Source organism: Schistocerca americana, chromosome 3, assembly GCF_021461395.2.
Source record: "Schistocerca americana isolate TAMUIC-IGC-003095 chromosome 3, iqSchAmer2.1, whole genome shotgun sequence".
Taxonomy (NCBI): domain Eukaryota; kingdom Metazoa; phylum Arthropoda; class Insecta; order Orthoptera; family Acrididae; genus Schistocerca; species Schistocerca americana.
The window spans coordinates 208,551,653-208,578,913 of NC_060121.1; the positions used below are offsets into that span (position 1 = coordinate 208,551,653).

The window sequence follows — 27,261 nt, forward strand, 5'->3', positions numbered from 1 at the left end:
GCACCACTTGCGAGATGTTTTCAACACCCATGTAAGATTCTCTATGCACTGGTGCCAACCAGTGATGAACTTAGGTAAGATTTAACATTTTTTGCTTAAAAACTAAATATATGGGAGACTTTAGCACCTAGCAGTGGTGGCACATGAGAACTCCATTACAAATCACTCTTAACCAAGTCTTACCAACCTGGCAGGCTGACCAACAGCTTGTTTTGGAGTGCAGGAGGGCAAGAACTATGCCAACGTGATCAAGAGCCATACAAACAATTTCCTTGTGGCTCCAGCATTCTGAAAACAGTAATTTTAGGTTTACCCTCAAATTAAACAAATTTAATATATTAAGACTAAATGAAAGATAAACCGTTCCTGTCCCAACAACAACAGGGGTACAATGTTACATGGAATGACCACATGACTATGTCCGCCCCGACTAGCTGAATGGTCAGTGTGACGGGTTGTCAATCCTCTTGGCCCAGGTTCGATTCCCGGCTGGGTCGAGGAATTTTCTCCGCCCAGGGACTGGGTGTTGTGTTGTCCTCATCATCATCATCCTATCATCCTCAGCGACTGCAGGTCGCCGAAGTGGCATCTAATTGAAAGACCGGCACCCGGCGAATGGTCTGCCCGATTAAATAAATAAGCCACATGACCATAACTATAAGAAAAGCATGTGTCAGACGTATTCCTGAAATAATGCTAAAAATTTGAATTCATCCAAAAAGGAATCATTGGAGCTGAAGTGCTTTGTATCTTTCTTGTGAGCTTTCTTCAGAAGAAGATTAACACCGACTACCGAATTAGGAATAATATGACCATAAATAGAAATTCAATCCTTCCATTGTAGCTTTCAAAACCTCCAGTTGACTGATTTTCAGGTACTACTCATCTGTGTAGGATTCTTATTAGCAGATATTAATAGAGAAGATAAAATAAATACTCTTGTGAAAATGTAAAGTGTTACACCATGGATGCCCTCACTATATGCTACCAGACTGAAGCACCAGGATTTCCAGGCCTGTGCAGTATGCTGACTAAAATTTCATCCTAATGCAACCTTATGTTCATTACAGAAAGCAACTCTTCCTGTATATGAAGAATTGTGTGATTATGTGGTGGCTATTAGGTGTCTAATGTTAGTGGAACTTTTTATATGGATATTATTACGCAGCATACCAGGAGGGCGTGCATGTGGAGATTATTGCCATCTTTTCCAATTTTGGGGAAGATCAAATCAGAGGCAGGAGGGGCATGGAAGCAATATGCCAACAGATCGCACACTTGGTTGGCGGTAATGTAACGAGTGCAAAATGAGTGGTGACGAGATGGACTTCGGACACAGTGTAGCAAGAAGAGTGGCCACAGGTCCCTCCAGGACTACAGGAGATAATCATCGCATAGTTCAACTAGCTCTGATGACTAGATGGATGGCAACAGCTGAAATCAGGGCATATGTTACAAGCTGAGAATCAGCACCAACTGTTGATGACAGATTATTGGCACTACAATTGAGATCTCAAGTTACTGTGCTTTGTTTGCCATTGCCACAACACCTGTGTGGCATAGAGCCAGAATCAGCTGGAGCAGTCAGTGGCATTCTGTGGTATTCAGCCATGAGTCTCACTTTTGCTTGTGGTCGTCAGATTAACACCTTGCGAAAGGTTGTTACGTGAAGCAGTGATTCTCAAGATCTGTACCTCTACAGCTCCTGGAAACATGTTGTGTGGAGCAACTGGATATGACAACAGACTGACTTACTGACTCAATTCTTCTGGCCCCTATGTGGACTATGAGTCTCCACGAGAACAAGCCAACCCGCCTCGCTTCCCCTTCCTTGTAACTCAAGGCATCCATTTCTTCCTCATTCATATGAGATTCCACTCCAATGCCTCCTTCTAGACTGCTCTGTCTGGCTTTCTCAATGTATGCCCCAACCATCTAAATCTACATTACATCTACATCCACATACACACTCTTCAAGCCACCATATGGACAGTGCATTTCCTTTCCTGTTCCGCATGCATATAAAGTGAGGGAAAACTGACTGACTGTATATCTCCATACGAGCCCTCTCATATCTTATCTTCATGGTCCTAATGCGAAATGTATATTGGTGGGCGTAGAATCATCCTGCAGTCAGCTTCAAATGCAGGTTCTGTAAATTTTCTCAACAGTGTTCCTCAAAAAGAATGTCGTCTTTCCTCCAAGGAATCCCATTTGAGTTCTCTAACCATCTCCATAACACTTGCATGTTGTTCAAACCCAATGATAACAAATCTAGCAGCCCACTTCTGGATTGCCTCAATGTCTTCCTTTAATCCAACCTGGTGTGGATCTGAAACACTCGCACTCAAGAACAGATTGCACTAGTGTCCTATGTACAGTCGCTTCACAAATGAACCACACTTTCATAAAATTCTCCCAATAAACCAGAGTACACTATTCACCTCCCCTACCACAATCTTCACATGCTCATTCTATTTTATATTGCATCACAATGTTACGCAAATGACACAACTGTCAAGCAAGACACTACTAATGCTGTATTCGAACATTAAAATTTTGTTTTTCCTACTCATTCAAATTAACTTCATTTTTCAACACTTAGAGCTAGCCGCCTTTCATCACATCAACTATATATTTTGTCTAAGTCATCTTATATCCTACAGTCACTCAACTTCAGCACCTTCCCATACACCACAGCAAACAAAGGTACAAACTTAAATAGCTTTAGGAAATTATCAGGGGCTCTAAAACTTGAGGGATGATAATGCAAATTCCTTCTATTCTGAAAACAGGCCTTCATAAATTATCAAAGTACTAGTCTTCATGTGTACACTATCATATCCCCTTGCCCTACATATTTCCTGACTAATCTAATGGAAGGTTATTCATGCATGGCTGTAGAAAGATTTTTGATCGGATACCCAATGACTAGGAAAACACATGCAAAAAACACCACTACCACAGACAACAATGACAACAACAAGAAGTTAAATGAAAGGAGTTATGGTACACTCAAAAGAGCTAATGCAATTTTATGAGCACAGAAACGTTGGACACATCAGTGACTACCAATCCACTGTGTGTATCACTCATTAAAGGCTAGAAGAAGCAGAAGTTAATTTTTTTCTCTTGATAAGTTTTTTCATTAGCAGTCAGTTAAATCTGTGATTTCTAAGTACTAATATAAATTAAAGTTTAAAACATATATGTATTTGCAGCCACTGCCTGGTAACACAACTGATAGCTTAAAATGTAACAGATGATACAAGTAGATTAATAGACAGTACTAATTCTATGAAACTGCAGGATATATACACCATCTAAATATTAATAGTGTCACATGTTCTATGATCAACTACCATTAAAATAATGTTGGTCTGACAAAATAATTGTACAACACTAAAAGAATGAAAGGATATGATTGCAGACTGGCTGTAATTAACTCAATTTTGTGCATCTAAATCCTGTATAATTTAGGGGAAGTGCATCAACAAAGATAACTGAGTTGAGTACCATCTGACATATATGAAGGACTGGTCATCCTTTAGAAACATCTAACAAAAATAAAGGAAGATAGCGGTTTTCCATCCCGTTAATGACAAAATCCATCAGAGATGGAGTAGAGGCTCGGGAAGGGTAAGTATGGGGAAGGGTATCATTCATGTCCTTTGTCAGAAGAACCGTCCTGACATCTGTCTGAATCAATTTAGAAAAAAGATGGAAAATCTAAATCCGGATGGGTGAACATGAACTTGAAGCCAATTCCTCCAAAATGTGAGGCCATTTAATTACTGCGCCCCTTGTAAATTAAACACACTGCACAGATTTTTAAATGTAACAAATAAAGAAATGAAAAACAGTAGCAACAGATACGGACTAGTTTCATTTTGCTACCATCATTTTATTGGTATTGAAAAATAAATTAAAGACATTTTTCTAAGGGTATGAATACAGTTAATTTTCTGGAAGTATGACAACTAAATCTCCAGATTACGACAAACATTTTATTGAGACTTTTGCCACATTCAAAACAAAAATCGTAACCTGCAGCTAAGTTCCAAAAGCAATTTAACTGAAACAGCTGAAGAACATTGTCTTTGTCGTTAACATGTTCCACATACACAATGATTGCATTATACAAACATATGAGAGATGAATAGAACTTTTTACATAGTAATTATATTTACTGGCAACATGTGTGCTTTTATCAACAGAAAAATCACTTTTCAACATTCAGGTAAGTATCACATGAAGAATTATACTGAAATTAAAGTCATCTCGCTGTTTACGGCAAAGAACATAAACTAAACAAACAGGGAAGTATGAGAAGACATAGGTGTAATAATAAATAATTTTAGAACATACAATTTTTACAAAGTGTACACTATGGAGATGTCATACACCGATCACCAAATGTAACCAGCTTGTATAATATAAAAAAAAAACCAACAACAGCAATATTGGTAAGTTATTATGCGAAGCACTATGAAAGTTAACGTCCCACGAGACTGACAGTAGTATCACTTTACGATTACCAAATTGTAAATAAAGACTGATGTTAAACATCACATTAGTAACAGTATGTAACATGAGATTTGGTAATACCAGCAAAAAATAAACTACACATGTCAGTATATGAAAGGCATAAAAATTAACTCAGTAGAGCCCTGCATTATACTTACATTGCAGGCACATAAGTGTCATTTTACAAATGCACTACAACAGCCACTATCAGTTTCAAAATATGCCATAAAATACAGTGATCTTAATTAAAATTGCTAGCTAAAAATAAAATTACAGGAAAATTAAGTGGACCTAGTCTCATCTAACAGATGATGCTGTGACAGAATTAGCATACCAGTATAAAAGAACAGACGACAGCTTATTTTAACAAACATTGTCATGTAGATAGACCATACATTTAAACACACTGCACAGGGAGATCATGGAAACACTGCTTCTGCATATGTGTGTTTTTAATCTCTGGTAAGAAGAAAACAAGGAACAGAAGTTGATTAAGGGGAACATGAAGTGAACTACCAGACTCAATTAGCATGCCCTTGAAACATGTAGAACAGCAATAGTTAAAGCATTTAGTAGTTATAGGCATTCTGCATACATTTTTGGCAGGGTGGATGACAAGGACTTGCCTCCATGGGATACTCACTTTCAACATGGGAACAAATGAAGGATATTTAAATTGATATACGTAAATTATATCAATTTTTATCACAGCTTAATGCTAACTATGTGATACATCCATTTGCACAGTTAGCACAAAATAGTGATAACAGAACAGATATACTATGTGTGTGGTTTCTAATGAGTCAGTTCTTTTGACCACAAACATTTCTTTGTTACCTGCCTACATGTTTCTCTGTACCTACCATTCCTTTGAACACGCTGCCACGTTTAGATGTGTTAGTAACAGGAACTTCGAAATGACAATTCTTTCTTCCAACAATGTAATCCTTTTTCCATGTTCATTAATCACCTCACAGCTTCATCTATTGATAAGTGGCCTTGGATCTGTCTTTTCCTAGAGGAAAATTCAAGTCATGTCACAATCTTTTTTTTTTACCAGCACAACTGACACAATGGCACATACATGTACCATTACACCTCCCCCCCTGCCCCCCCCCCCCTCCCGCCCTTCCCTTCCCTCCTTCCTCTCTCTCTATCTATAAAACACACACACACACACACACACACACACACACACACACACACAGTGTGCACAACCAAAACTCCTGTTGTCCAGTTCTACACTTAACGACTACTTTCGAATGAATAACGTTCGATGGTGTAAAACACTACGAAATATAAACAAAATCATATTACTGAGCCTTAACAGAATTTAAAATATGACATACAACTACAAACTATTAATGTAATTGCCACTTCTTACTAAGTAAATGTAAGTTTATGCAAAGCAGAACAGATTGAACCATTAAGGAAATTATCAGTACAAAACTGACAAAACAAGTAAAAAATTATGTTCCAGCGTTAAAAAACATCCTACTAAAAGTCTTACACATTGACAACTTGCTATAGTACTAACATACTTCACATAAGCTATTTTTAAGTATTTTATACCATATTAGATTTCGATATTGGTTCCTCGGTATGGATCTGACAAATATTTCTCTCCAAGGAGACGAATGGTTGACATCCATTTCTATGAAAACATATTATCTCAATTGACTTCAGAAAAAGTTAATAACAAATATTATGCACTGAATGCATAAACTATTCTGAGCAGTTTGCCCTCAAAAAGTTTGTTAGATGGAAATATGCATTTCTTAGGAAAATTAACTATGAACAAAATCTTAAGAAGCCTGTCAATCCAACGCAATTCTGATATTTTTTCAATATGAAAGTTTTTGTCAGTTGAATAGTGGAATTACAATATGATGAACAAAAATCTCTGGTATAAAAAAAGATATTTCCATACATATAAAGCACATATAAATACTAATCTACTGACTACTGCAACAATCACACAGCAGCCATTTCAATACTTGCATTCAGATAAAATTTGATCCCTAATGCCATAAGGCAGTGGAAGTTATCACAACTAACACAGATAAGTGTGTTCTTTTTGTTTCATATTCACTGCTTGTATAATTTTTTTTTTTTTTTTGTTTCTTTGTTTTCTGTTTGATGAGGAACTGATGTATTCAGCATCGTGTAAAATCCTTTCAATTTTCTGACCTACCTAACTAAAATTTACACATAAGCTTTAGCGATTATCATATATCTCTGCACCGTTCCCTTTCCATACACTTTTAAAAACGGCCCAGGACAGAAAGAAACTGTACACACATTCACACATCTACCAGTCAACTTCACAACTGTCTACTTCTTTTCCCTGTAAGCTTTTACTTCTGTTCCAAAATCACTTCTCAGGACTTTCTCTGTGACACAAACAAATGCCCTCATCCAACAATATGGACCAAGAATGATGCATTTAGGTGGCACTAGCTTGAAGCCTGCTTCTTGAAAAATCATTCCTCTGCCAATACCTTTTGTTGTTGTTAGCGACCACCTGGAAAATTTAACAAAATTTCAGCTAAAAGCTTAATTGTCTAGCAAAAAATGCAAATATAATCATGCTTCACAACTTAATAATAGAGGTGCAAAGTATTTCACAAATGAACTGAAAGGTGGCAAAGGCACAACTGTGGCAATACACTTCTGAAATTGTTAAATAAATGGTCACTCAATCTCAAATTAAAAACATCTCCGAGTTTGAAAAGTTCTGCAACTTCAATATGACAAACTTTCTGCTGTTTTGTAGTCCAACATAACAGAGCTGCTCTTTATTGAGCTTTACACAATTTGCTCCCCAAAAAGACAACTGCACAGAGGCAATGGGTACAAATTAATACTCACAGATATGCCCCAAAAATTAGCTGCAATTATACACCAAATATGCTAAACCATCAAAGGTTCCGATCACCAAATGTAACTTAAGTATTGGTCACTGCTAGTTTCTGTTACTCTTCTTCCAGTGTATGTGAGCACAGAGTCTCATATTTCATTAGAGAATCAAATATGGAGGGTTAACTCATTCCCTATAATGCAATGTGAAAAATTGTAACTTTTGACTACTACTGGGCACACAGGTAAGATACCTCCACAGCACACACTATTCAGTATTACAAAGTGTCTCCCACAACAAAACTGAGTAATGGAGAAGAGTTAAATGACTCAGACACACCACAAGAAAGCATAGTTACACCCCAACTGTACCTAATCTAAAGAAATAATTTATTCTTCATTAATAGCTCATACTCATTTCCTATTATTTAGACTGTTAATGGTGTACACTGCTATATTCAAGAGTGGACAAATTTGCTATCAGCATTCTAGTGTAAAGTATATGATTCATGCATAATGTATTTTTAACAAGTGATAAGCAGAACATACTTTAGGTGCATTCAGCCAAATCATATTTACCTTCTGTAAAACATTTTAACTACTTGTTTTAAAAGGCCATTCGTGAGTGTTATATGAGTACCAGCACAATAGTTTGTACCTTTCTTGCATCTACTTCTAATACTGATACTGAGGCAAAGTACATAGTTATTATTTTAACTTTGAGTACCCCTGGGAAAAATTATTCAAGTACCTGTCTTTCAGTCTCTGAAGCTAAGTGAGGTGATGTCAGTCAAGATATTAGACATTTGGGAGCAGCACACTTCATATTCTTATCTGATTATTCCAATTAATTTTTTTCAGATCACTTTAAGGCAGCTGTTGTGACGATTGTATGAGGTAAGCCATGGTCAATTCCTTTCCTTTTCCTTGTGTAACTGCTTTATTGCTCCACGTCATCAACTTGAGTTGAAAGGAAGTTACTTTATACTGAACATTATTTTTAGAAACTCAAATGAGAATTAATGCTATAATGATTCTCTTCTGATGATATGCTCCTTACTAATTCTTCAACCTAAGTTGCTGCAGAAACTATTTCTTCATTTTCTCCTCAGCGAAGTATTGCTGCCACGACGTGTTGTGCTTTTCAGTGCGTGAATATAGTAAAGCAGGGAACTAGATAAAATTGGTGTTTATATATTTATAAAACTGGATCATTCAGTGCTCTGATGCTTAGTCATCTACAATAATTTCACTGAAGCCACATTATTTGTAACTGATACATCAAATAGTTACAATGATTCTGACAAACATTTATTCACAAAGAATAAATACCTGCCCGTTTCTGTCAGCCTCTCTAATTACTTTTAGTGTAAATAAAGTACTGAAGAGACTAGACTTGGTAGAACAATAGAATATAGTTTGAGCCTAACTAAAATAGCAGGCAGAAAAAAGAAAGTAGCTTATCATTTAAGATAAAAGCTGTAAGTAGCTACAATTTAATTAATGTTTGTTCTACTGCTGTTTTATTTTAGATCCTTCAGTACTTAATGCAAATTAAGAACAACAAGATACACTTGCAGATATATTTTCTAATACTGTGTCAAAGTTTCTAAAAATTACTGACGAAATGCCGCAGCAAAAAGTTGCCTTCAAAACCTTTTTTAGGGAAAAATGTGGGAAGGTGGGTGGGGGGGGGGATACTCATGAGGCCTAACAACATTTTAACAATATAAATATGCTGAACAAATCATTTTTGAAGTACGACTGTATGGTAGTGTATCTTCAGTAGTGTAGTGGTCAATCACTCATGACACTGAAAGTTATTTTATAAAAAAAGTACCGGCGACATTCTGTAATAAGTCATTCCTCAGCACATGTAACAACCAGTGACCATCTTACAATTTCGATGAAATAATTTCTGGCATTCCTCTAGGCTACATACAATTCGATTTCCCATTTTTCTATGGAAAAATTTGCCCAATACATCACTTTCTTTACACAACAAAAATAAAATGTAAGGACGTGCTAGTGTGTGAATGCTTTGGGACATTCAGCTTCATAATAGATGTACAGTTTTCTCTGAAGTCAGAAACTGGTGGAATATACGAACTAAAGTGTGGAGATTGAGCCTCAAATGATCTATAACCAAATTTGTGTTCAGTGCTTCTAGTGCCAGAACATCTGGTGGCAGGGCCATTCCTGACGTACTAGATAATCAGAGTGCTGTAAGTAACTTATCTAAGTGTTTTACCTACGACCATTTGTTGAGGAAGAAAACTCACTGCAGGAAATAATTAAAAAGGGGAGTTTGTTATGCATAAAGATGCACATCTTGTCTCTAATTATGCACCATGTAGTCTTTGATTTCGAAATTATGAGGCACCATTTTTCATTTTAGGAGATCCTGGAAAAGCACAACTGAAATGTATTATTGTTTTTTCTTTATTCATTCATTGATTCATTTCACCTGTTTGATAACATAGTAACAGCAGATGAAGTTCATTACTAATGGTAAAGATGGACCATAACTTCTTACTGTTACCATCATATTTTGCTCTGTAAAAACCAATGCATACAAAAACTGAGGTGTTAGGAACAGTGAGTCTAGTAAAATTACAGCATTTTAATTGGTATAACAGAATTTACACAGTTTCTCTCGTTTTGTCGTTACACTTCTTAGAAATGTAATAAATGAAACAATGAAGTCAATGAGAAAATCCACCACAGCCCAAAATATGAAACAACATGCATTTTAAAAAATGCACAAGAAATTTTGCTGATCAGGAAGAACTATCACGAGGAATATGAATACAGAATATGAATTTCTCATTTTAACAAATAACTTTTCTCGCCAAGCAGACAGCAGTGTTATGTTGATTGAGGCTGGTTTCTTAATCGTTTTCCATCCACAGCAACACATCAATTCGAAGTATAGAGTTATAGTAAATTCTATAAGCTGCTTATTTTTTAATTACACTAAGCACACAGTAGTGCATTAGACTGCAGCACAGCCAACTAGACTGAAAGTAAGTAGATGCAAATTGCACTTTTACAGAAAGAAGGACTAACTTATTAGCTCATTTGTTCTAGATCTGTTCTTTGCCCCTGCATACCCAGGTTTAAATCATTTCACAGTACATACATAACACTGACATTTAAATGGAGTTCCAGATAGCAACCAAAACCTTTATTTCATTTCCCAAAAACAGCCTCAACTATGTCCTTAAAATAAGAACTGAACTACAATAAATGCTCCTATATCTGTTAACAACAGCCTAATTTAACATAACACCCCCCCCCCCCCCCAATCCCCCATGCAATGTCAGTTTTCAACTCGTCCAGCCAACGTGTATGCATTTGGGTGTCTTTGTCGTCGTCTCATTTGCGGGGAATGTATGTAGTTTCGCTAGAGAAAGAACTCATATGCTAGTACAAATATTATTTCCTGTTATGTGCTTCTATGTGCCACACATCAGTCAACTATATGAGTGGTTGCCTTTTCTTATTGTACGTATTATTCCATAAATGTACAATGTCAAAGAAAATACAAAAAGAGCTTCATATTAACCCACTCTAAAGTACAAGCAGAGAGAGAGAGAGAGAGAGAGAGAGAGAGAGAGAGAGAGAGAGAGAGAGAGAGAGAGAGAGTTTCTGGTTACTTCATCATTACGTTTTAGTTTTATACAATTTGCCATGGTTACAATGAGTAAATTCTCACTATAAGAAGTACCTTATTTCATTTTTCCTTCAATTTTTCAATATATCCAGGCCTCTGAAACTTTGCACATGACGTCCGCTTTTCAAGTTGGCTGTGCAACAGTTTATCAAGTGAAGAATAAAAAGCACGAGACGTTAGGCATGTGGCATGAACCAATCCCAGTGCAGTAATCACTTTCAGTGATGACATCGAAGCTCCCGCGTTCCTGGTTTGGTATTGTGTGAACATAACATGCTTTGTGGCTGGTTTCTACCGTGTACCTGCATTGTACTGTGCTGTGCTGTGCTGTGCTTGTGCTTGTGCTGTACTGTGATTTGTAAAATTCTGATACATGGAATGACACACAAAAAGAGTTCATTCACCTAGTGACAATCCTTTGCATTGAGATGTGCCACTAGACAGCCAGGAGTTGCTAAGAAGCTCTCTGGAGTTTTAAGAGAAGGAGAAAGAATAATTAAGTATCCATGGGCAGCAATCAGTTCCCACTGATAAAGTAGTATAAAAAACACCAAAAACTCATGGAATTAGTGCAAGAACAGTAGTAAGTGAATGTTATTGCAAAACGTATGCATGAGTCTTAATGATTCTGACTTCTGGATCAGATAATTTATTTTTAGTTACTCATGGAAAGAATGAAAGCAGCCTTACCATGTAACCGATTTATATCCTTTCCAGACTGATGTAATTCACAGGCATATTTATGCTTATTACAGCAGGAAGGAGTATCCCACTGTAGCCCAGTTGCTAGTACCATTAAGAGAAAGTGAACTTTTCATGGATGGGAAAACATCTAAAAACTGTGCTGCAAAGGTGGGTTTCTGTTAGAAAGCACTAGACAGATGTGAAGTCCTTTTAGAAACGGCACATATTCTTGCACAAAATTGAGGTCAAAGACATTCATTCAACAATATGACTAGAAGAAATGCTGCTGAAGCCGTCAGTATATGCTCAACAGATGAGACTCCAAGCCATAGCATTCATAATCAGATGGGAAGATAAACTAGATTATTTGTGGTCCATGCAGGTTCTCTCAGTGGTTTTGTTCCTGATGCACTTAGTTTTTTGGTCCAAAAAGACAGGTGATTAATGAAGATATGGACCCCACACGATTTGTGCTCCATCTTTCAGCCCCAATCATAAACAATCGCAAAGATGTTATGGTGCAGTGGTTGCAGGTGCAAAATATTGCTGCAGATGTCAGTACAAAGGAGCTTCTGTTATACCGCCTTCTTAAAGAAAATAAGCCTATGATGTCCACATATGTAGTAGACGAAATCGCCAAGCAGCAGCAACATACTGTATTGAGGCTGAAACTGTATCACTCCCATTTTAACCCCATCAAGTTAGTATGGAGCGACACAATCACATACACAAGGAACAATAACAAGTCCTTTACAACAACAGAGGTGGAGACGCTGTTGTGTGGGAGCTCTTGCGACTGAATGCTGTCTTGTGGAGAAAAAAGATCAGGTACATCAAAAAACTTATTCGAGCAGCACAAACAACCGAAGGTGTCGTCAGTGACCATGAATAGCTAATGGTTTGTCTTGGTGAGGATGCGACTCTCTTGGCAATGATTCAACAACAGTGACGATAGGGAGTGGTATGGAATAGTGCTACTGTATCCACAAAATGGCATGTGAAAAACTGCAAGTATTTGTTGTTTATTGCATCCTTGTAATTATGAAACCTAGAGTGAGAACTTATAATCTCTATTATTTTGTCCACCACGTACACACTACTTTCAAGATACTGGTCATCATCCAGTTATTTTTTTGGTATTCCTTTTGCTATGCTATCAAAAGCATGTGCTTTGTTATGCAGCTGTTTATTTGCTGTCATTGTTTCAAAAACTGGTTCTTATATACACTGATACTGCTTAATAGCTTACAGATGGAACAGAAATACATATTGTCTGCTATGTGTATAGAGTCTGCTGTTGCAACATTGTTACTGCAGTAAAGCCAGCCTAACTATGTAATGCGAGCTGTCAAGTGTAATGTTTCACTGGCACAGGTATAGAAAATAAGTATCACTCAGAAGGAATTATAATGCAAAAGCATAACAAAATAATCACAGTTGTATTTGGGGACTATAACAGCAAACCATATTGCACCAATAATTACAAAATGTCCACAAGTAATTACAATAGAAGAAACTGCATTCTAGTATTCTTTCAAACATATCATACCATGCGTTTCTTTTGTGTTACTAATATGGTCCACACACATATTCTCATTATATTCTGCTCTGCACTGTATTCATATCAGTAAAAAAATAATGAACCATCAGTAACACTGTCCTAATCCACTGAACAAAGAGGTTAAGATATAATTTAATACTGCATTTATCAATTTCTTTTTTTAGCAGTTTACCATAACCTGCATCTTCCTAAATTAACATGCAAACAATAACCTGTTACTAAACACCAACACTTGTGAACAAAGCCATCATTGCACCAGGCTGTATTTTAAAATTGCACTTTACTAAGCACTACTATTTTCGAGCTTAGCTCATTTTTAAATATCGTGATCATCATCATCATATCATCATCGCTGTAAATTAAAAATCACATACCATGCATTATTATGCATAGCACAGCCATCAAAATGCATGTTCTAAAATATAAAACAGATAGGGTAGTAGTAGTTGACAGTAGCTATTGTGTCTCTCTCTCTCTCTCTCTCTCTCTCTCTCTCTCTCTCTCTCTCTCTCACACACACACACACACACACACACACACACACACACACACACACACACTCACTCAAACACTAACTCCAAGGTTTGTTTTCTCAGTGTTACTAGTGGTGTAATTGTGCAATAAGACTTTAGTTCTTGTGACCACTATCATTCCATGTATTTTACGAGGGGTAGAGCTTTAATAGTGACAACTATTTATTTACAGCATAAACAAAATAGATTCACATTTAAAAGTTTTACTGTCCTTCAAAGTGGCCACCAGCATTGTGTATAACACATTATCAGCAATTTAGAAGTCTTCAGATACCTTTAACAGAGCCAGTTGTGTTGATAGTTTGAGTTTAGTCGACTACCACCCAACGAATATCTACCAGTTCTGAAGTGAATGCCAAGAAATGTTTCCTGCAATTTATGAATAAAGCTGAAGTCACAAGGGCTTCAATGCGGAGAAATGTGGTGAGAAATACAGCAATTTTCAGCCTTACTGACAGAACGAATCAGTCACAACTTGTGCCATATGGGCCTGAGCACTGTCCTGCAGTGGGCAGGTCCTGCAGAAAGTGTCACCACTTCTTTTTGGCAGCTGGTCACAGGTCATGTTGCAAAAGCTGAACAATCTTGCAGTATCACTTTCTGCAGGACCCACTCACCATTTTGCAAGACAATGCTCAGGAGCATAAGCACAAGTTGTGATATTTGTTCACTTGGTGGTGGTGGAAAGTGTTGTACCACCCACCACAATCCCCTTCAGCTGCAAACTTCATACCTAACCTGAAGGAAGCATTTCAAGCCATTCATTTCAGAACTGTTACAAAGATTCATCACGCAGTAGATCACACCACTATCATTGTAACTTTCACTGCTAAGGGTATCTTATAACTTCCGTGGCACATGCAACGGGTCATACACAATGCTGGTGACTATTTTGAAGGACAGCAAAACTTTGAAACATATATCTTATTTTGTGTAATTTGTAATTTGTAAATTAACGGTTGCTGCAATTTCAGTTCCATCCGTCATAGTTTAGATCAGGCACCTTTAAGACCGAACAGTACTTAATGATACATGGCACAATTTTTAATTGACGAGGACGATGTAGCCACATGTGTTTTTGAAGCATTTGAAAATGAGCTACACCTAAATTAGTAGTGCTTAATAAAACACAATTTTAAAATACAACTATTCGGAAGATGTCTTTCTTCGGATTTAGCACAGCTGCGGTTTCCGTCAGGAAGAAATTGATCAATGTTTTGTGAACCAACAGTACCATTTATTCAGTACACACTTTTGCCTGTGTTGTTAAAAACAAAGGTTATTTGGTATTCAAAATAAGAAATGAACATCTCAAAGTAAGAGATTTGATGAGTAGGTAATATATAATTTTTTCAAAGAGAAGGCACTTCAATAAATGTCCAGTAGACAATTCTCTAAGCTTTGGCATGTGTTGTAGCTGTCTTCTCAAAGATATGTATCACTACCGATGCAATAAAATTTTCTGTTTTCACTTAACAGAAAATCTATGCATCTGCATGACTGCTTTTTTTCCCAAAATTGACAGTCAATCCACACAAGTTTCCTTGAAAGGATAGGATGCACTCAGGAAATGATCATATTCTTCAAAAATTTGCCACTATATTCTTCATTTATTTTTATTCCAGTTTGCAGCATTAAAATGCAGCCTTGGCAAATTAATGATCACGAAATACAAAAACGCTATCTTTTCAAGTGTTTGAAATGTTAAAGAAACCACAGAGTGTGTGTTTCTCCACATACGAAAAATTATTTGTTCCACACGATTCTCGCTTGCGTCAAGTTAATATACATAAGTATCTACCATAATATTAACATTATGTACAGGAACAGAAAAAATATATCTTCACGAACATGTATGTGTACTTATTTACATATGATAATATATTAAAAACACTGAACAATCAACAGAAGACAGGCAATTTATTAGAAACTACATTCAACCATAAACCATGTGGCTAGACAACTTTCTCAATTTTATTTATGTGTAAGACAGAATACAAAACAGAGTTGAGAACAAGTGATTGCCTGCTGCATTTAAAACAAACTTAGGCTATTTCTCTCACAAACATCAAACACACTGTGTGAATCGAATAAAAAAGAAAAAAAAGGAAACAGTGCCTTTAAGATTATTTTATGTAGCTTACACGAAAAATGCTTCTCAAACTGCACTGAAGCAAAAAAAGAAATATTGCTTCAGTTTTCCGCAATTACACTGTCTTTTACTTCCTATCTTTTGAGTAGAGGAATTCACTTTCATGTTTCTCAATAAGTAGAATCATTGAAGAAATACCGAAATAAAAATTTTAAAAGTGCCCACGTCTTCAAATTTTTAATAAACAATTACAAACAGTGTTTTGACATTTCTAAATAATACAAAGGACACAGCTGTGTGTTGATCAAGCGCAGATTCAACATCATCAAGGACAGAGGGAGACACACACTTCACGTCCGGTCACCACGCTCCTTGGCCGACCTCTCACCTGGCGTGGCTACGCCTGCTGTGGTTCCACCTGCAGCCAATGGACCGGCACCTGATGGTGGTACAGACTTCTGCTTCAGCATTGTCCAGTCAAACGTGTAGTCATACTGGTGGTTCAATGTGCGAAACAAGATACGGAAAAGTTGCCGCAGATACATGTAATCAGGGCTTTCCTCAAATCTCAGTCCACGGCAGTAGTTGAGGTACATGGCAAATTCAGCTGGGAAACCCTGCATGGAAACAAGTACGCTGTGAGTTATATTTGCATAAATTAAGACAACATTAAAACACAAATATTGTGCATTGAGGGGATTTAATAATTTGCAACTTTAGAGCGGTCAAGTTCTAACAAAATACAATCATTCTTTCACATTTAATAAAATTGTAATTTCATTCCTATACCAACAACATTGCTTTTTAGATACAAGTTTTCTACAGGCACAGATAGAATACAAGTTACACAATATGTGAATTACATGTGGCACTAAAATACATTTTTCAGTAATCATTCACAATAGAGACTCATTCACCAAATTTGCTAAATAGAGGTTGCACATTTTTCTATGCAATAGAATAGGATACAGACCGAGACACCTGTTATTCACAGGCATCGCATTATCAACTGTGTATGTAGATTGATACCATACATCTCTTAAGCTATGAGCTGTACTGTGTGCACATCTACAACCAGTGATTTGTGTCTCAATACAAAATCTATATGATAAAAAATGATGTAGATCTAAAGGAGGAAAAAAAAAAGAAAGGAAAGGCAAAAAAAAGAAAGGAAAGGCAAAAAAAAGAAAGGAAAGGCAAAAAAAAGAAAGGAAAGGCAAAAAAAAGAAAGGAAAGGCAAAAAAAAGAAAGGAAAGGCAAAAAAAAGAAAGGAAAGGCAAAAAAAAGAAAGGAAAGGCAAAAAAAAGAAAAAAAGGAAAGGCAAAAAAAGGAAAGGCAAAGAAAAGAAAAAAAGGAAAGGCAAAAAAATAAAAAAATAAAGGAAAGGCAAAAAAGAAAGGAAAGGCAAGAAAAAGAAAAGAAAAAGGAGAGGCAAAAAATAGAAAAAGGCAAAGGCAAAAGGAAAGGCAAAAGAAAAAAAAAAAAAAAAATGCAAAGGCAAAAATAAAGAACGGAAAAAAAAGAAAGGAAAAGCAAAAAAGAAAGAAAAAGGAAAAACAGAATCCCATGATTATTTAAATTCTAATAATATCCTTTCTGTAATAATGTCAACATGGCCCACATAGGGTCCATTATCTGTCTTACGTCTGTGGTACACAAAATCATCATGTGAACATGGTGTAACTGCAAAACATTAAATGGCACACTTCCTGACCATCTTTGACAATACTGTCACAGCATGGTGTGCAGACATAATGCATCGGCTGCACAACAAGCAGTGCAGCGCCACGAAACTGCATCAAGAAGGCGCTGACCTGATGGCCAATGGGCAGAGTGAGCATCGCCACACCTCCAGGAAGAGAGTTCAGTGCCCCCTGTCAATGCTGATTTAACCAGGCGCTCATGACTGATCGGCTCCAGTTTGACCACAGACCTTGAGAGCCTCAATACTGAGTAATAGGAAGATGATACTTACACTGCGTTCTGCACATAGTAATAGTGGGTAAAGAAATTGCACGTAGGAGGTGCAAAAAGCAACTCAAGCCACTACATAACATTAAGTTATGTTTCTCTTATTTTTAGAAATAAAGTGTCCTATTAATTAGAAAGTTTAATATACAGATCATTTTGGATCCTGCCACCGGCCATTGCTGCCTCTCTCCTTTCTTGTTTGTGTTGGTGCTGACTTCCACAGTAGCTGACACAGCACAAGGAAACATGAAAAAAGGGTGAAGTGTCTCGTAGTACAGGCCATTATTACCTGTTAGGTCATACCTCACTACATCTGTGGCATCCATTAATTATGTACACTGAATGTCTTGTTTGTACAAATACTATGCAGAAGTAAATATATTAAAAGCTAAGAATTTATGTAGACTGTTTTTAACTATCAAAGATTTTGTAGTTGACAGACACATTGATTGTTGCAGATGTTCACGGTATGTAAATAATCAGTTTGTACTTAAGTGTATACATATTTTCTTGTGTTACCAACACCAATGTGCACACACTTCTTTGCTCATTCTCTGTACCACACGCAACTGATTATGAGCTATATGTCCTAAAAATGGTATGGCAAATAAGTAGTTCTGAGGTGCAGCACACTATGTACAACAAGAAGTCCATTACCAAATATATAGAAGCTGCAGACCACCCAACAAAGAATACATGGGTATGTCCCATTCACTGCATCATCAAAAAGGTTCAAGATGTTATCAATTATTCTAAATACCATGGAGCTGGTTTGCAAGGTATGAAGAGAACTACCAGCAAGTTGAACGCTTGAGTAAAAGCGTTAAGGTTTACTTTTAGTTTAATTGGTAACACATTGCCCATGACACACAAGTACCCGGGTTGGAGTCCAAGTCTGCGATAAAGTAACTTCTCAAATTTTCAATGTACATTTTACATAATAGGAAATATCCACATCAATGAATTACATTTGTGAGACCTTATGAAACATGAATCTGTTACAAATATGAGTGATGATACTACTGAATTACAGGTGTGTTTCAAAATCTATTAATTTACATTTAGTACTTACTTTACACAAAACCTCAACAGGTGTTGACATCTTCTTTTCACTTATCTTCTCATATTTCTGTTTTTTTGTTGCAGCCTGAAAATTAAAGAGGCTCGTTATATGACATACAGCATTATTTACACAATCCTCAAATACGAGTAGAAATGTAACAAGAGTGTGAGAGTAGATATTTCAAAATAAGTCAGTGGCAACCTAAGAATATTGAATTCTCAAGTCTACTGAAGAAATGATTTTGATATTAACCTTAAGACCTTGCCAGGGTAAACTGCCACGGTTGAAGTACATGAGCACGTACCCCAGAGATTCCATATCATCCCTACGACTGAAAACAAAGGAAACAAATGCATGTTACAATTACTAACAAAATATTAAGTCCAAATTTATACAATTTATTACACTTTAATTTCATTACACATATTACAATTGCTTTATATGGTAAAGTAGAAGTAATTTATGAAAAATAATTATTTATAACAATTTTTTTAGCTGCGAGAAGAAAAATAATTGTATGCGATTTAGGACCAAAACTAGCAAAGGAGAGGAACCGTCATGATCACTCAACACACACTTTCATCCACATTGTGACCTAGTGGATAATGTTTTTCCACTATCCCTCTATATGGCATAAATCTTAGACATGGTGCCTTTTGAAACACCAGACATTTTGGCTTCCTTTTTACAGAAGCACCCAATGAGTACCAACAATTTGGCCATGCCATTAAGTCACTTTGCTCCAACACAATACACTCACAACTACACAGAACACAGTTCTGACCACGGCTGACAACATATTTAGGACATTGTGCTGATGCCATTTGTAATCAAATACAAGATCCCATCATACTATACTAAGGCAGGGGGGATAACAGTCACACACACACACACACACACACACACACACACACACACGACACCTACACATAAAACATAAGGACAGAACATTAACAGAATTACCTAAGATAAAGAAATACATATTTTAAGACAATAGGTTATACATATATGTGTTATACATATACAGTTACAGTGCTGACTTTCACTTTAGGCCTCATTAACTGCACAAGAAAGAAGACCTAGAAAAGAGTATTGGTTCCACCATCCTACTTCAACTGCATGAAAAGCAGCTTTAGAATTTGAAGCAGTATTTTCAAATGTCAATTCCTCCTCCATAAAACAAGAACTGCAGAAATTACATGCCACAATATGGCAAAAACTTCAACAACATTCCAAAGGTCTAAGGCAGAAATAACTAACATTAAGATAAGGTTATAATAGAGGGAAACATTCCACGTAGGAAAAATATATCTAAAAACAAAGATGATGTGACTTACCAAATGAAAGTGCTGGCAGGTCGACAGACACACAAACAAACACAAACATACACACAAAATTCAAGCTTTCGCCACAAACTGTTGCCTCATCAGGAAAGAAGGAAGGGGAGGGAAACACTAAAGGATGTGGGTTTTAAGGGAGAGGGTAAGGAGTCATTCCAATCCTGGGAGCGGAAAGACTTACCTTAGGGGGAAAAAAGGACGGGTATACACTCGCACATACACACATACCCATCCACACATATACAGACACGCGCGTGTATACCCGTCCTTTTTTCCCCCCTAAGGTAAGTCTTTCCGCTCCCGGGATTGGAATGACTCCTTACCCTCTCCCTTAAAACCCACATCCTTTCGTCTTTCCCTCCCCTTCCTTCTTTCCTGATGAGGCAACAGTTTGCTGCGAAAGCTTGAATTTTGTGTGTATGTTTGTGTGTCTGTCGACCTGCCAGCACTTTCATTTGGTAAGTCACATCATCTTTGTTTTTAGATATATAACATTAAGATAAGTTTGATTAGGAAATAACTGCACTGGGAACACTTAAACAACTCAGCCAACATAATTTCATTTGCAAGCACTGAACTACTGGTTCTCAATATCGAACTGGTGTTTTAAATGGGCAAGAATTTCAGTTTATAGAATGTATAAAAGTGAAATAAATGAAGCAAACAATTTTGCACATTGGGACCTAGACCATAAAATTGGAAGCACTGTTAGCTTGACTGTCTGTCAACTATAATTTTATTGGTGCACTTTCTCTATGTTCCCCTTCATTTCTTTACATCTACTTGTAGGTACCACTTGCCTGGATTCTCCACAGAGACTGCAGTTTAAGCAGCTGGAAATGCATGTACTTCATTTGTGTCTTTGCAGGTGAGTGTTTCTGAAGGTTGGGCTCATTCATCAAGGTGGTGAGGCATTAAGAATAGAACTGCTCGAGTTACCTAGCGATTTTAAGAGAAGTGAGCTTGATATTTTGGATGACGTAGCCAGTGATTCTAGGGATGGTGTGGATTACAGACAAGAATGAATTTCAGATAATTTAAGGAAAGGATGTTCCAAATGAAATGTTTGCTGTTTTTATTTAGCTTTCACGTTAAAGTGTTTACGGAATATAATTTTTAAGTAAGTAATTACAAATACAACTTCTTGCAGCATTAAATGAGAAACATAGATGTCTCAACATTAGGTCCTAGCTTCTGGATGTTGTCTGGACAGCACTGAAGACAAATGACAAGGGTGATAATTTGGTGTTGTACTGACAGAGAAGGTGGATGAACACCTGTTGAGCGTTAACACTATGTTCCTGCTACTGGTATATTTCCAGGTTCATCTGCAACAATAGGTATAAATCAGAATTGAATTTCCCTTACTTTATTTTTCATAGTTTATTGCAGATTCACTGACAAAACACAGAGGAACTAACTAATCTATAAGCCTTTTGGAGCACAAAGAGTCACAAAGCACGATATCCTTTCCTGATACCTGTGTAATAGCAAAAGGAAGGGAGTTACTCTTGCTAAAATTAGAAGGTTTGTAATAACTATGGATCATACTGGTGCCTGTCCAAGATGTCACATACAATAATGCTGATTCCAGAATCTTTGTGCCATTCAATTTACATCCAATTATTGATCTCCGCATCAGATCCATCTATTTCCAGAAACTTTTATAGAAATGACAGTTGACTAGTCGAGAAAACGGAGGAAATAGAATGCACAAGGTGAGACATTTTCAGGAAGCACTGTTGTAACTTCTAGTAGTGGCTCGCAGAAATTTGAACTGTTTGAATAAGTTTGTATGTAAATAATTATTCAAATAAATGGATACTTTTAAAAATTATTCTTGAATAAATTATCAGCCAATACATGGAGTATTTGTCATTTATTATTGATAACTAATTAATGAATGACTAAGACTACCACCACATTTTCCTTGTTTCCTTCTCAATTAGCATTTATGTAATCAGTTTTTCTTCCTGTGGTTCACTACAGTTTATGTCCAATAATTTATTAATATTGTATGCAGATGTGTTTGTGAGCCTCTGAATGAAAGCCACATTACAAATTGGGAGGTCTGGGGTTGATTCCTCAACTGGTTTAAAGATTTTTTTTTGACATGGTTTGTTTGTCTCTGGCAATGACTGGTTAATATGAAAATGTCTAGCTGCACTGTGGTTCACAATCTACACCAAACTGTTTAGTTTCCCTGTAACTGGTGAGGTCAGACAGTGCAAAGGTCGATGGTAAGGAAGGGCATGCACCTACAGTAAGCCCATGTCTAGTACAACACTGCAGAGCTTCAGTTTGTGCATGGTTATACTTACTTTACAGTGCAACAAATGCAACACAAAAATGCTTTGTATGCAAAAGGCCTTGGAAGTTACACTACTGACACTGCCCATTTAACATACTCTGCATTTGTTGATGCTTTCTCCTCTCCCTTCCTCTGCCAAACTGTGGACAAAGTACGGACTCTGAGGTCAGTAATAGTCAAACACAGTAAGATCTTTTTCGATGCTGACATCAAGCGGCTTAGATGACGGTAGGCCACTCATAAACAATCCACTGTTGTTAGTGATCCCACTTCAGTTTTTCATCTACAGTTGTTAAAATTAGAGGAGGAGTTCATACAAGTCATACAGGCAAACAACCTGGTGAAGAATATCATGCTCTTGCGAAGCAAATGAGACAAGAAGAAAGAAAGCTTTAAATTTGCAGAATCACAAAGAAAGATTGTTTGTCTAAGACATTTCATAATATTTGTTAAGTGTTTCATACATTCCATTACACCACTGATGTTGGTGAACCCCACTTAAATTGAAACACTGAACAATATAAACATTTCGTATTATGGTACAAATGTAATCAGCTGAAGGACACCTACCAGAATATAAGAAATACTTTCAGCAAGAATTAGTTGCAGAAATAAAATTAATATTGCATGAATAGAATATATATGAATCAATACTGAACGTACGGTCAAGCTATGAAGTCTTTTTTTTGGGGGGGGGGGGGCTGATTGGATTAATAGTAAACTCCACAGATAGTCCAACACACTAGCATGTTGGAGATTTTCTGGGGCATGTATCTACAGAACGGAAGATTTTCTGGGGCACGTATCTACGGAACAACTACCTAGACACAATGACAGATAAAATTCATATAATTCATAATCAAACAATGTTAACTGATAGTGGAAACAAATTTATGAAAGCATTTTAAAATTTGTAGTTCAATGGAGTAAGGAGATGACATGACTGCTGAAGATGATACTGACTACTGAGGCTATAGATGTAAATTTGTGCACTACAAGTGATGTTAAATACGTTCTTCAGAACCTTGATGAAAATGGAGAACACATAGTACTAACATAGCCCATCTCAAAACAATACAAAAGTGAATGATTTGTGGAATGCTACTGGATGTCAAAGTCATCCAAAACAATTCTAAGTGTTTTAGGCCAAATACTGTGTAACCGTAGCATTACAAGATGGAGTAGTTTATGCAATGCAATCAAATAAATTCACTGACCTTCGTTGCAGCTGCAGTTGCAGGGAGCTTTGTGTTTGAGAAACTTCAGAAGAGACATTGGGGTGTATGAATAAAATGGATGTACTTTGGGTTTCGAATTTCTGAGAACATTCTCAAGTTCACATGAATGAAGCGAGTCTGAGAATATACTTCACCAGCGAATGTTCTCAGCTTGAGTAGAAGGGTGGGGAAAGTTGCTCAACAAGAGCAACATTCTTAGATTTCGTATGAATAAAACTCCAGTAGTTCCTCACAGGCGGAGAAGATTCTACCTTTTTTGAAGTAAGCTCTGTAGCATACTTCGAGCTGACCAAATTACGTTGAGGTTAAAATTTAGTTTTTACTTAAAAAAAAAAGAAAAAAAAAAGAAAAAAAAACAGAATTTACACTGCTTGGCCAGCAAAAAAAGATATACATAGCCTACAGAAATACTGAAGAGAGAGTTCACAAGTTTATACAGATTTAACAATAACATTACTTGGCTGGCAAACTTCCCTCCTGAAAATAATGAAAGAATAGCGGGCGACTTTTCAAATTCAGTGTAAATGAAAATATTTTTGTGTTATTTAGCAGGCCAAGGTTTTCAGACTGGTGTCTGAGAAGACTTAGGTATACATCACAAACATTTTCAGATATTTATCACCATGCTTCTCTCTCTCTCCACATGTTAAGTTTATATATTATAAGAACCAAAACTATCAATTTTTGACAAAATTCTTTCATTGGATAGATAAAAAAATCTACTCACCAAGTGGCAGCAGAACACACACATAAAAGTCTGTTGTAGTTGGCAAGCTTTTGGAGCCAGTGGCTCCTCCTCCTGGTAGAAGGAAGAGGGGTTAAGGAAAAGGACTGGAGAGGTTTTCCAAAAAGGGGTAGACTTTGGGAAAGTCAGCCAGAACTGCAGGCCACGGGAGACTTGCTGTATGGGATGAGACTTACTGTCTTCCACCTTTAAGCTCTCAGGTTTTCAAATCTCATCCAATACAGTCCCCAACAATCAGTCTTTCCTTCTCATTCCATATGCTGTCTCCCCTGACTCATGGTTCTGGGTGACTTTCTCAAAATCTACCCCTTTTCCTAGACCTCTCCAGCCCTTTTCCTTCACCCCTCTTCCTGAAGGGGACACGGGCTCCAAAAACTTGCCAATTACAACCACCTTATGGGTGTGCTCTGCCACCATTTGGTGAGTATATGTTTTATCCATCCAATTAAATAATTATGTTTTGCTCCATTACAGATAAGCAGCCCGATCAGAAAAATTAGTAACTGGTTTCATACAAACCTAGCCACTGTTCCTCGTAAGAAAATCGCATGGGCAACTGCTGAAGTACTTGATGCATGACTGGCCCATTAATATATCATATAAGAACAAAATACTTTATGACTGAAGATGAATGAAGCCCTACTTCTTTGAAATTTACTGTTAAAGTACTGATTGGGAACTTTTCGACTCAATTGTTTTCTTCTGCAAAAACTTCAACAATTTTTGTCCCACAATGGCCTTTGTTTTCTTGGTTTTGCTGTACTTAAGCCTTCAAGAATGATTGCTCTGTTGAAAGGCACCAGCATTTTCCTGGCAGCGAACTGAGCGCATCGCCGAATTAAGGTATTTCTGGACATACTTGTTTTCCCCCCAACCAACTGATGATTACAAATTTTTGCAGACAATTAATTTCAACCTCCCATGGGCATTCATAGCTGTGCGACCCATGTTTGAGGATGCTACAAACTGAACTGACAACACATTTAGCATAGAAGTGGAACCGAATGTACAGTAACTCGATTTTTACATTAGGAGAAGGGTTTCGGTGCAGTCGAAAAACATCACACATTTCGTTTTCCAGTCACTATAGGGCAGAGTGCAGCCACTATGGGCTATAGTGGCAGATAGCTGTGAGTGTATACAAACTAGAATTCCGACAGCCATACAGGAGAGAGGAGAGGAGAGGAGAGAGGTGCCGGGAAACAAGCTCCGCCTCCGTTTAGCATGGCAGCAGCAGCACAACTGACACATTGTTACAGGGATCTCTGATCTGTTCCGTTGTTGTACGGGTGGTAACCGAAATCCATGATAGACCAACATTAGTCGCTTCACTTTTTTCAAAATACATAAAGAAAACCAGAAGCAACACGTAACACAAGGCATTCAGAGATGGCTACCGCACAACTGCTTGTTGCAGTTAGCAGAATATTGTTGGTGCGACCACAGCTCAAAACATCCTCCACCTAATTTGCCACATTATACCATCTTTTGAGCTTCGACTGACACACAAACTAGCATGTTTCTTTGTTGTAAAAATGATAGGTCCCACAGCCGAGCACTATTATGCTGCATTATGTGATGTGTATCTTCATTAGACCATTGAACTGTCCACAATCTGCATGGTGCCGGATCACTGTGCACACTGATACATCATTGTGTTCGTACACTTTTTTATTTTGCAGGCTGGGCTTCACCAGATGTACAATACCAGGAACTGAAAATTGGTTACATTTTCGATATTTATATGCAGAAAATAAAGCTATTTCAAACTATCTCTGATTAAATAGTCCATATAAATACAGTTCGCTACGAAATAGTGTCTATTAGATAATTTCACATTTTCGCATTTTGAGGAATAATTTGCATCTATTTTGCATTAATCGCAAAACGCGAATTTTTCCGATCTCTATTCATGGCTGATGGTGCTAAATAGCAATGTCATCAGCACTCTTGTATTAATGATGTACCAACAAGCATCGTGAAAAATAAAAAAATTACAATAAAACAGAAAACCAAGTTGCATTCCCCCCTACAAGAATCTAAAGGCCACCCCGATAAGGTGAGCTTCAGAAAAGCCTGTAATACAATCCCAACGAGACACAGCAGAATAAATAGATGAAATCATGGATAAAATAGCAGTACATAAACAGTTAAAAAGGGGACAGATGACTGTGGCTTGATGACTACTTATAAATAATGAGTGACTCTGACACTATGACACACTAAGATCTGATATACAATATTCTGAGAAGAATTCTGGACACTACACAAAATCCCAAAACATGTACAACACTCGTCTTATTATCTGTTAAAATACAGGACAGGTCCCACAGGAGACCCAAATAAACCTTCAGTTCATCATAAAACACATTCAATTAAAATAAGTCTTACTAATAGCTCCTAAATGGTAAACCATAATCTCACTGAAGGTTTTACGCAACATAGTTTATTATTCCTTTATTTCCAGCCACTGAGCCTCCCACCAACACATGGCCTTCCCGATCACAAATGAGGTGACAGTCTGCAGGTGGACTGAACAGCGTGCAGTAGCTGGAATGGAGCAAGCCTCCTTGGCAGTCACATCAGCAATTTCACTTCCCTGAGTCTTTATGTACCCTGGAACCCAGCAGATAATTATTTTCTTGCCTTGCCTTTGCAAGA

General features: G+C 37.0%; 1 protein-coding gene across 2 annotated transcripts in view; it reads right to left on the reverse strand.

Moving 5' to 3' along the window:
• Window positions 1-6,576: 6,576 nt before the first annotated feature.
• The window catches only part of LOC124605351 (casein kinase I), a 101,825-nt gene continuing 81,140 nt past the window's right edge, over window positions 6,577-27,261 (reverse strand). Inside the window, exons 5-8 of one of the 2 annotated variants that reach the window (XM_047136973.1) lie at window positions 19,219-19,297; window positions 18,976-19,050; window positions 16,321-16,549; window positions 6,577-7,051 (exon numbers count right to left, since the gene is read on the reverse strand). In XM_047136973.1, the coding sequence (XP_046992929.1) occupies window positions 7,041-7,051; window positions 16,321-16,549; window positions 18,976-19,050; window positions 19,219-19,297 (394 nt within the window). In that variant the 3' untranslated portion in view covers window positions 6,577-7,040. Of the gene's footprint in view, window positions 7,052-15,440; window positions 16,550-18,975; window positions 19,051-19,218; window positions 19,298-27,261 lie in introns of those variants that run through there. The other variant, XM_047136972.1, reaches the window with a different exon arrangement.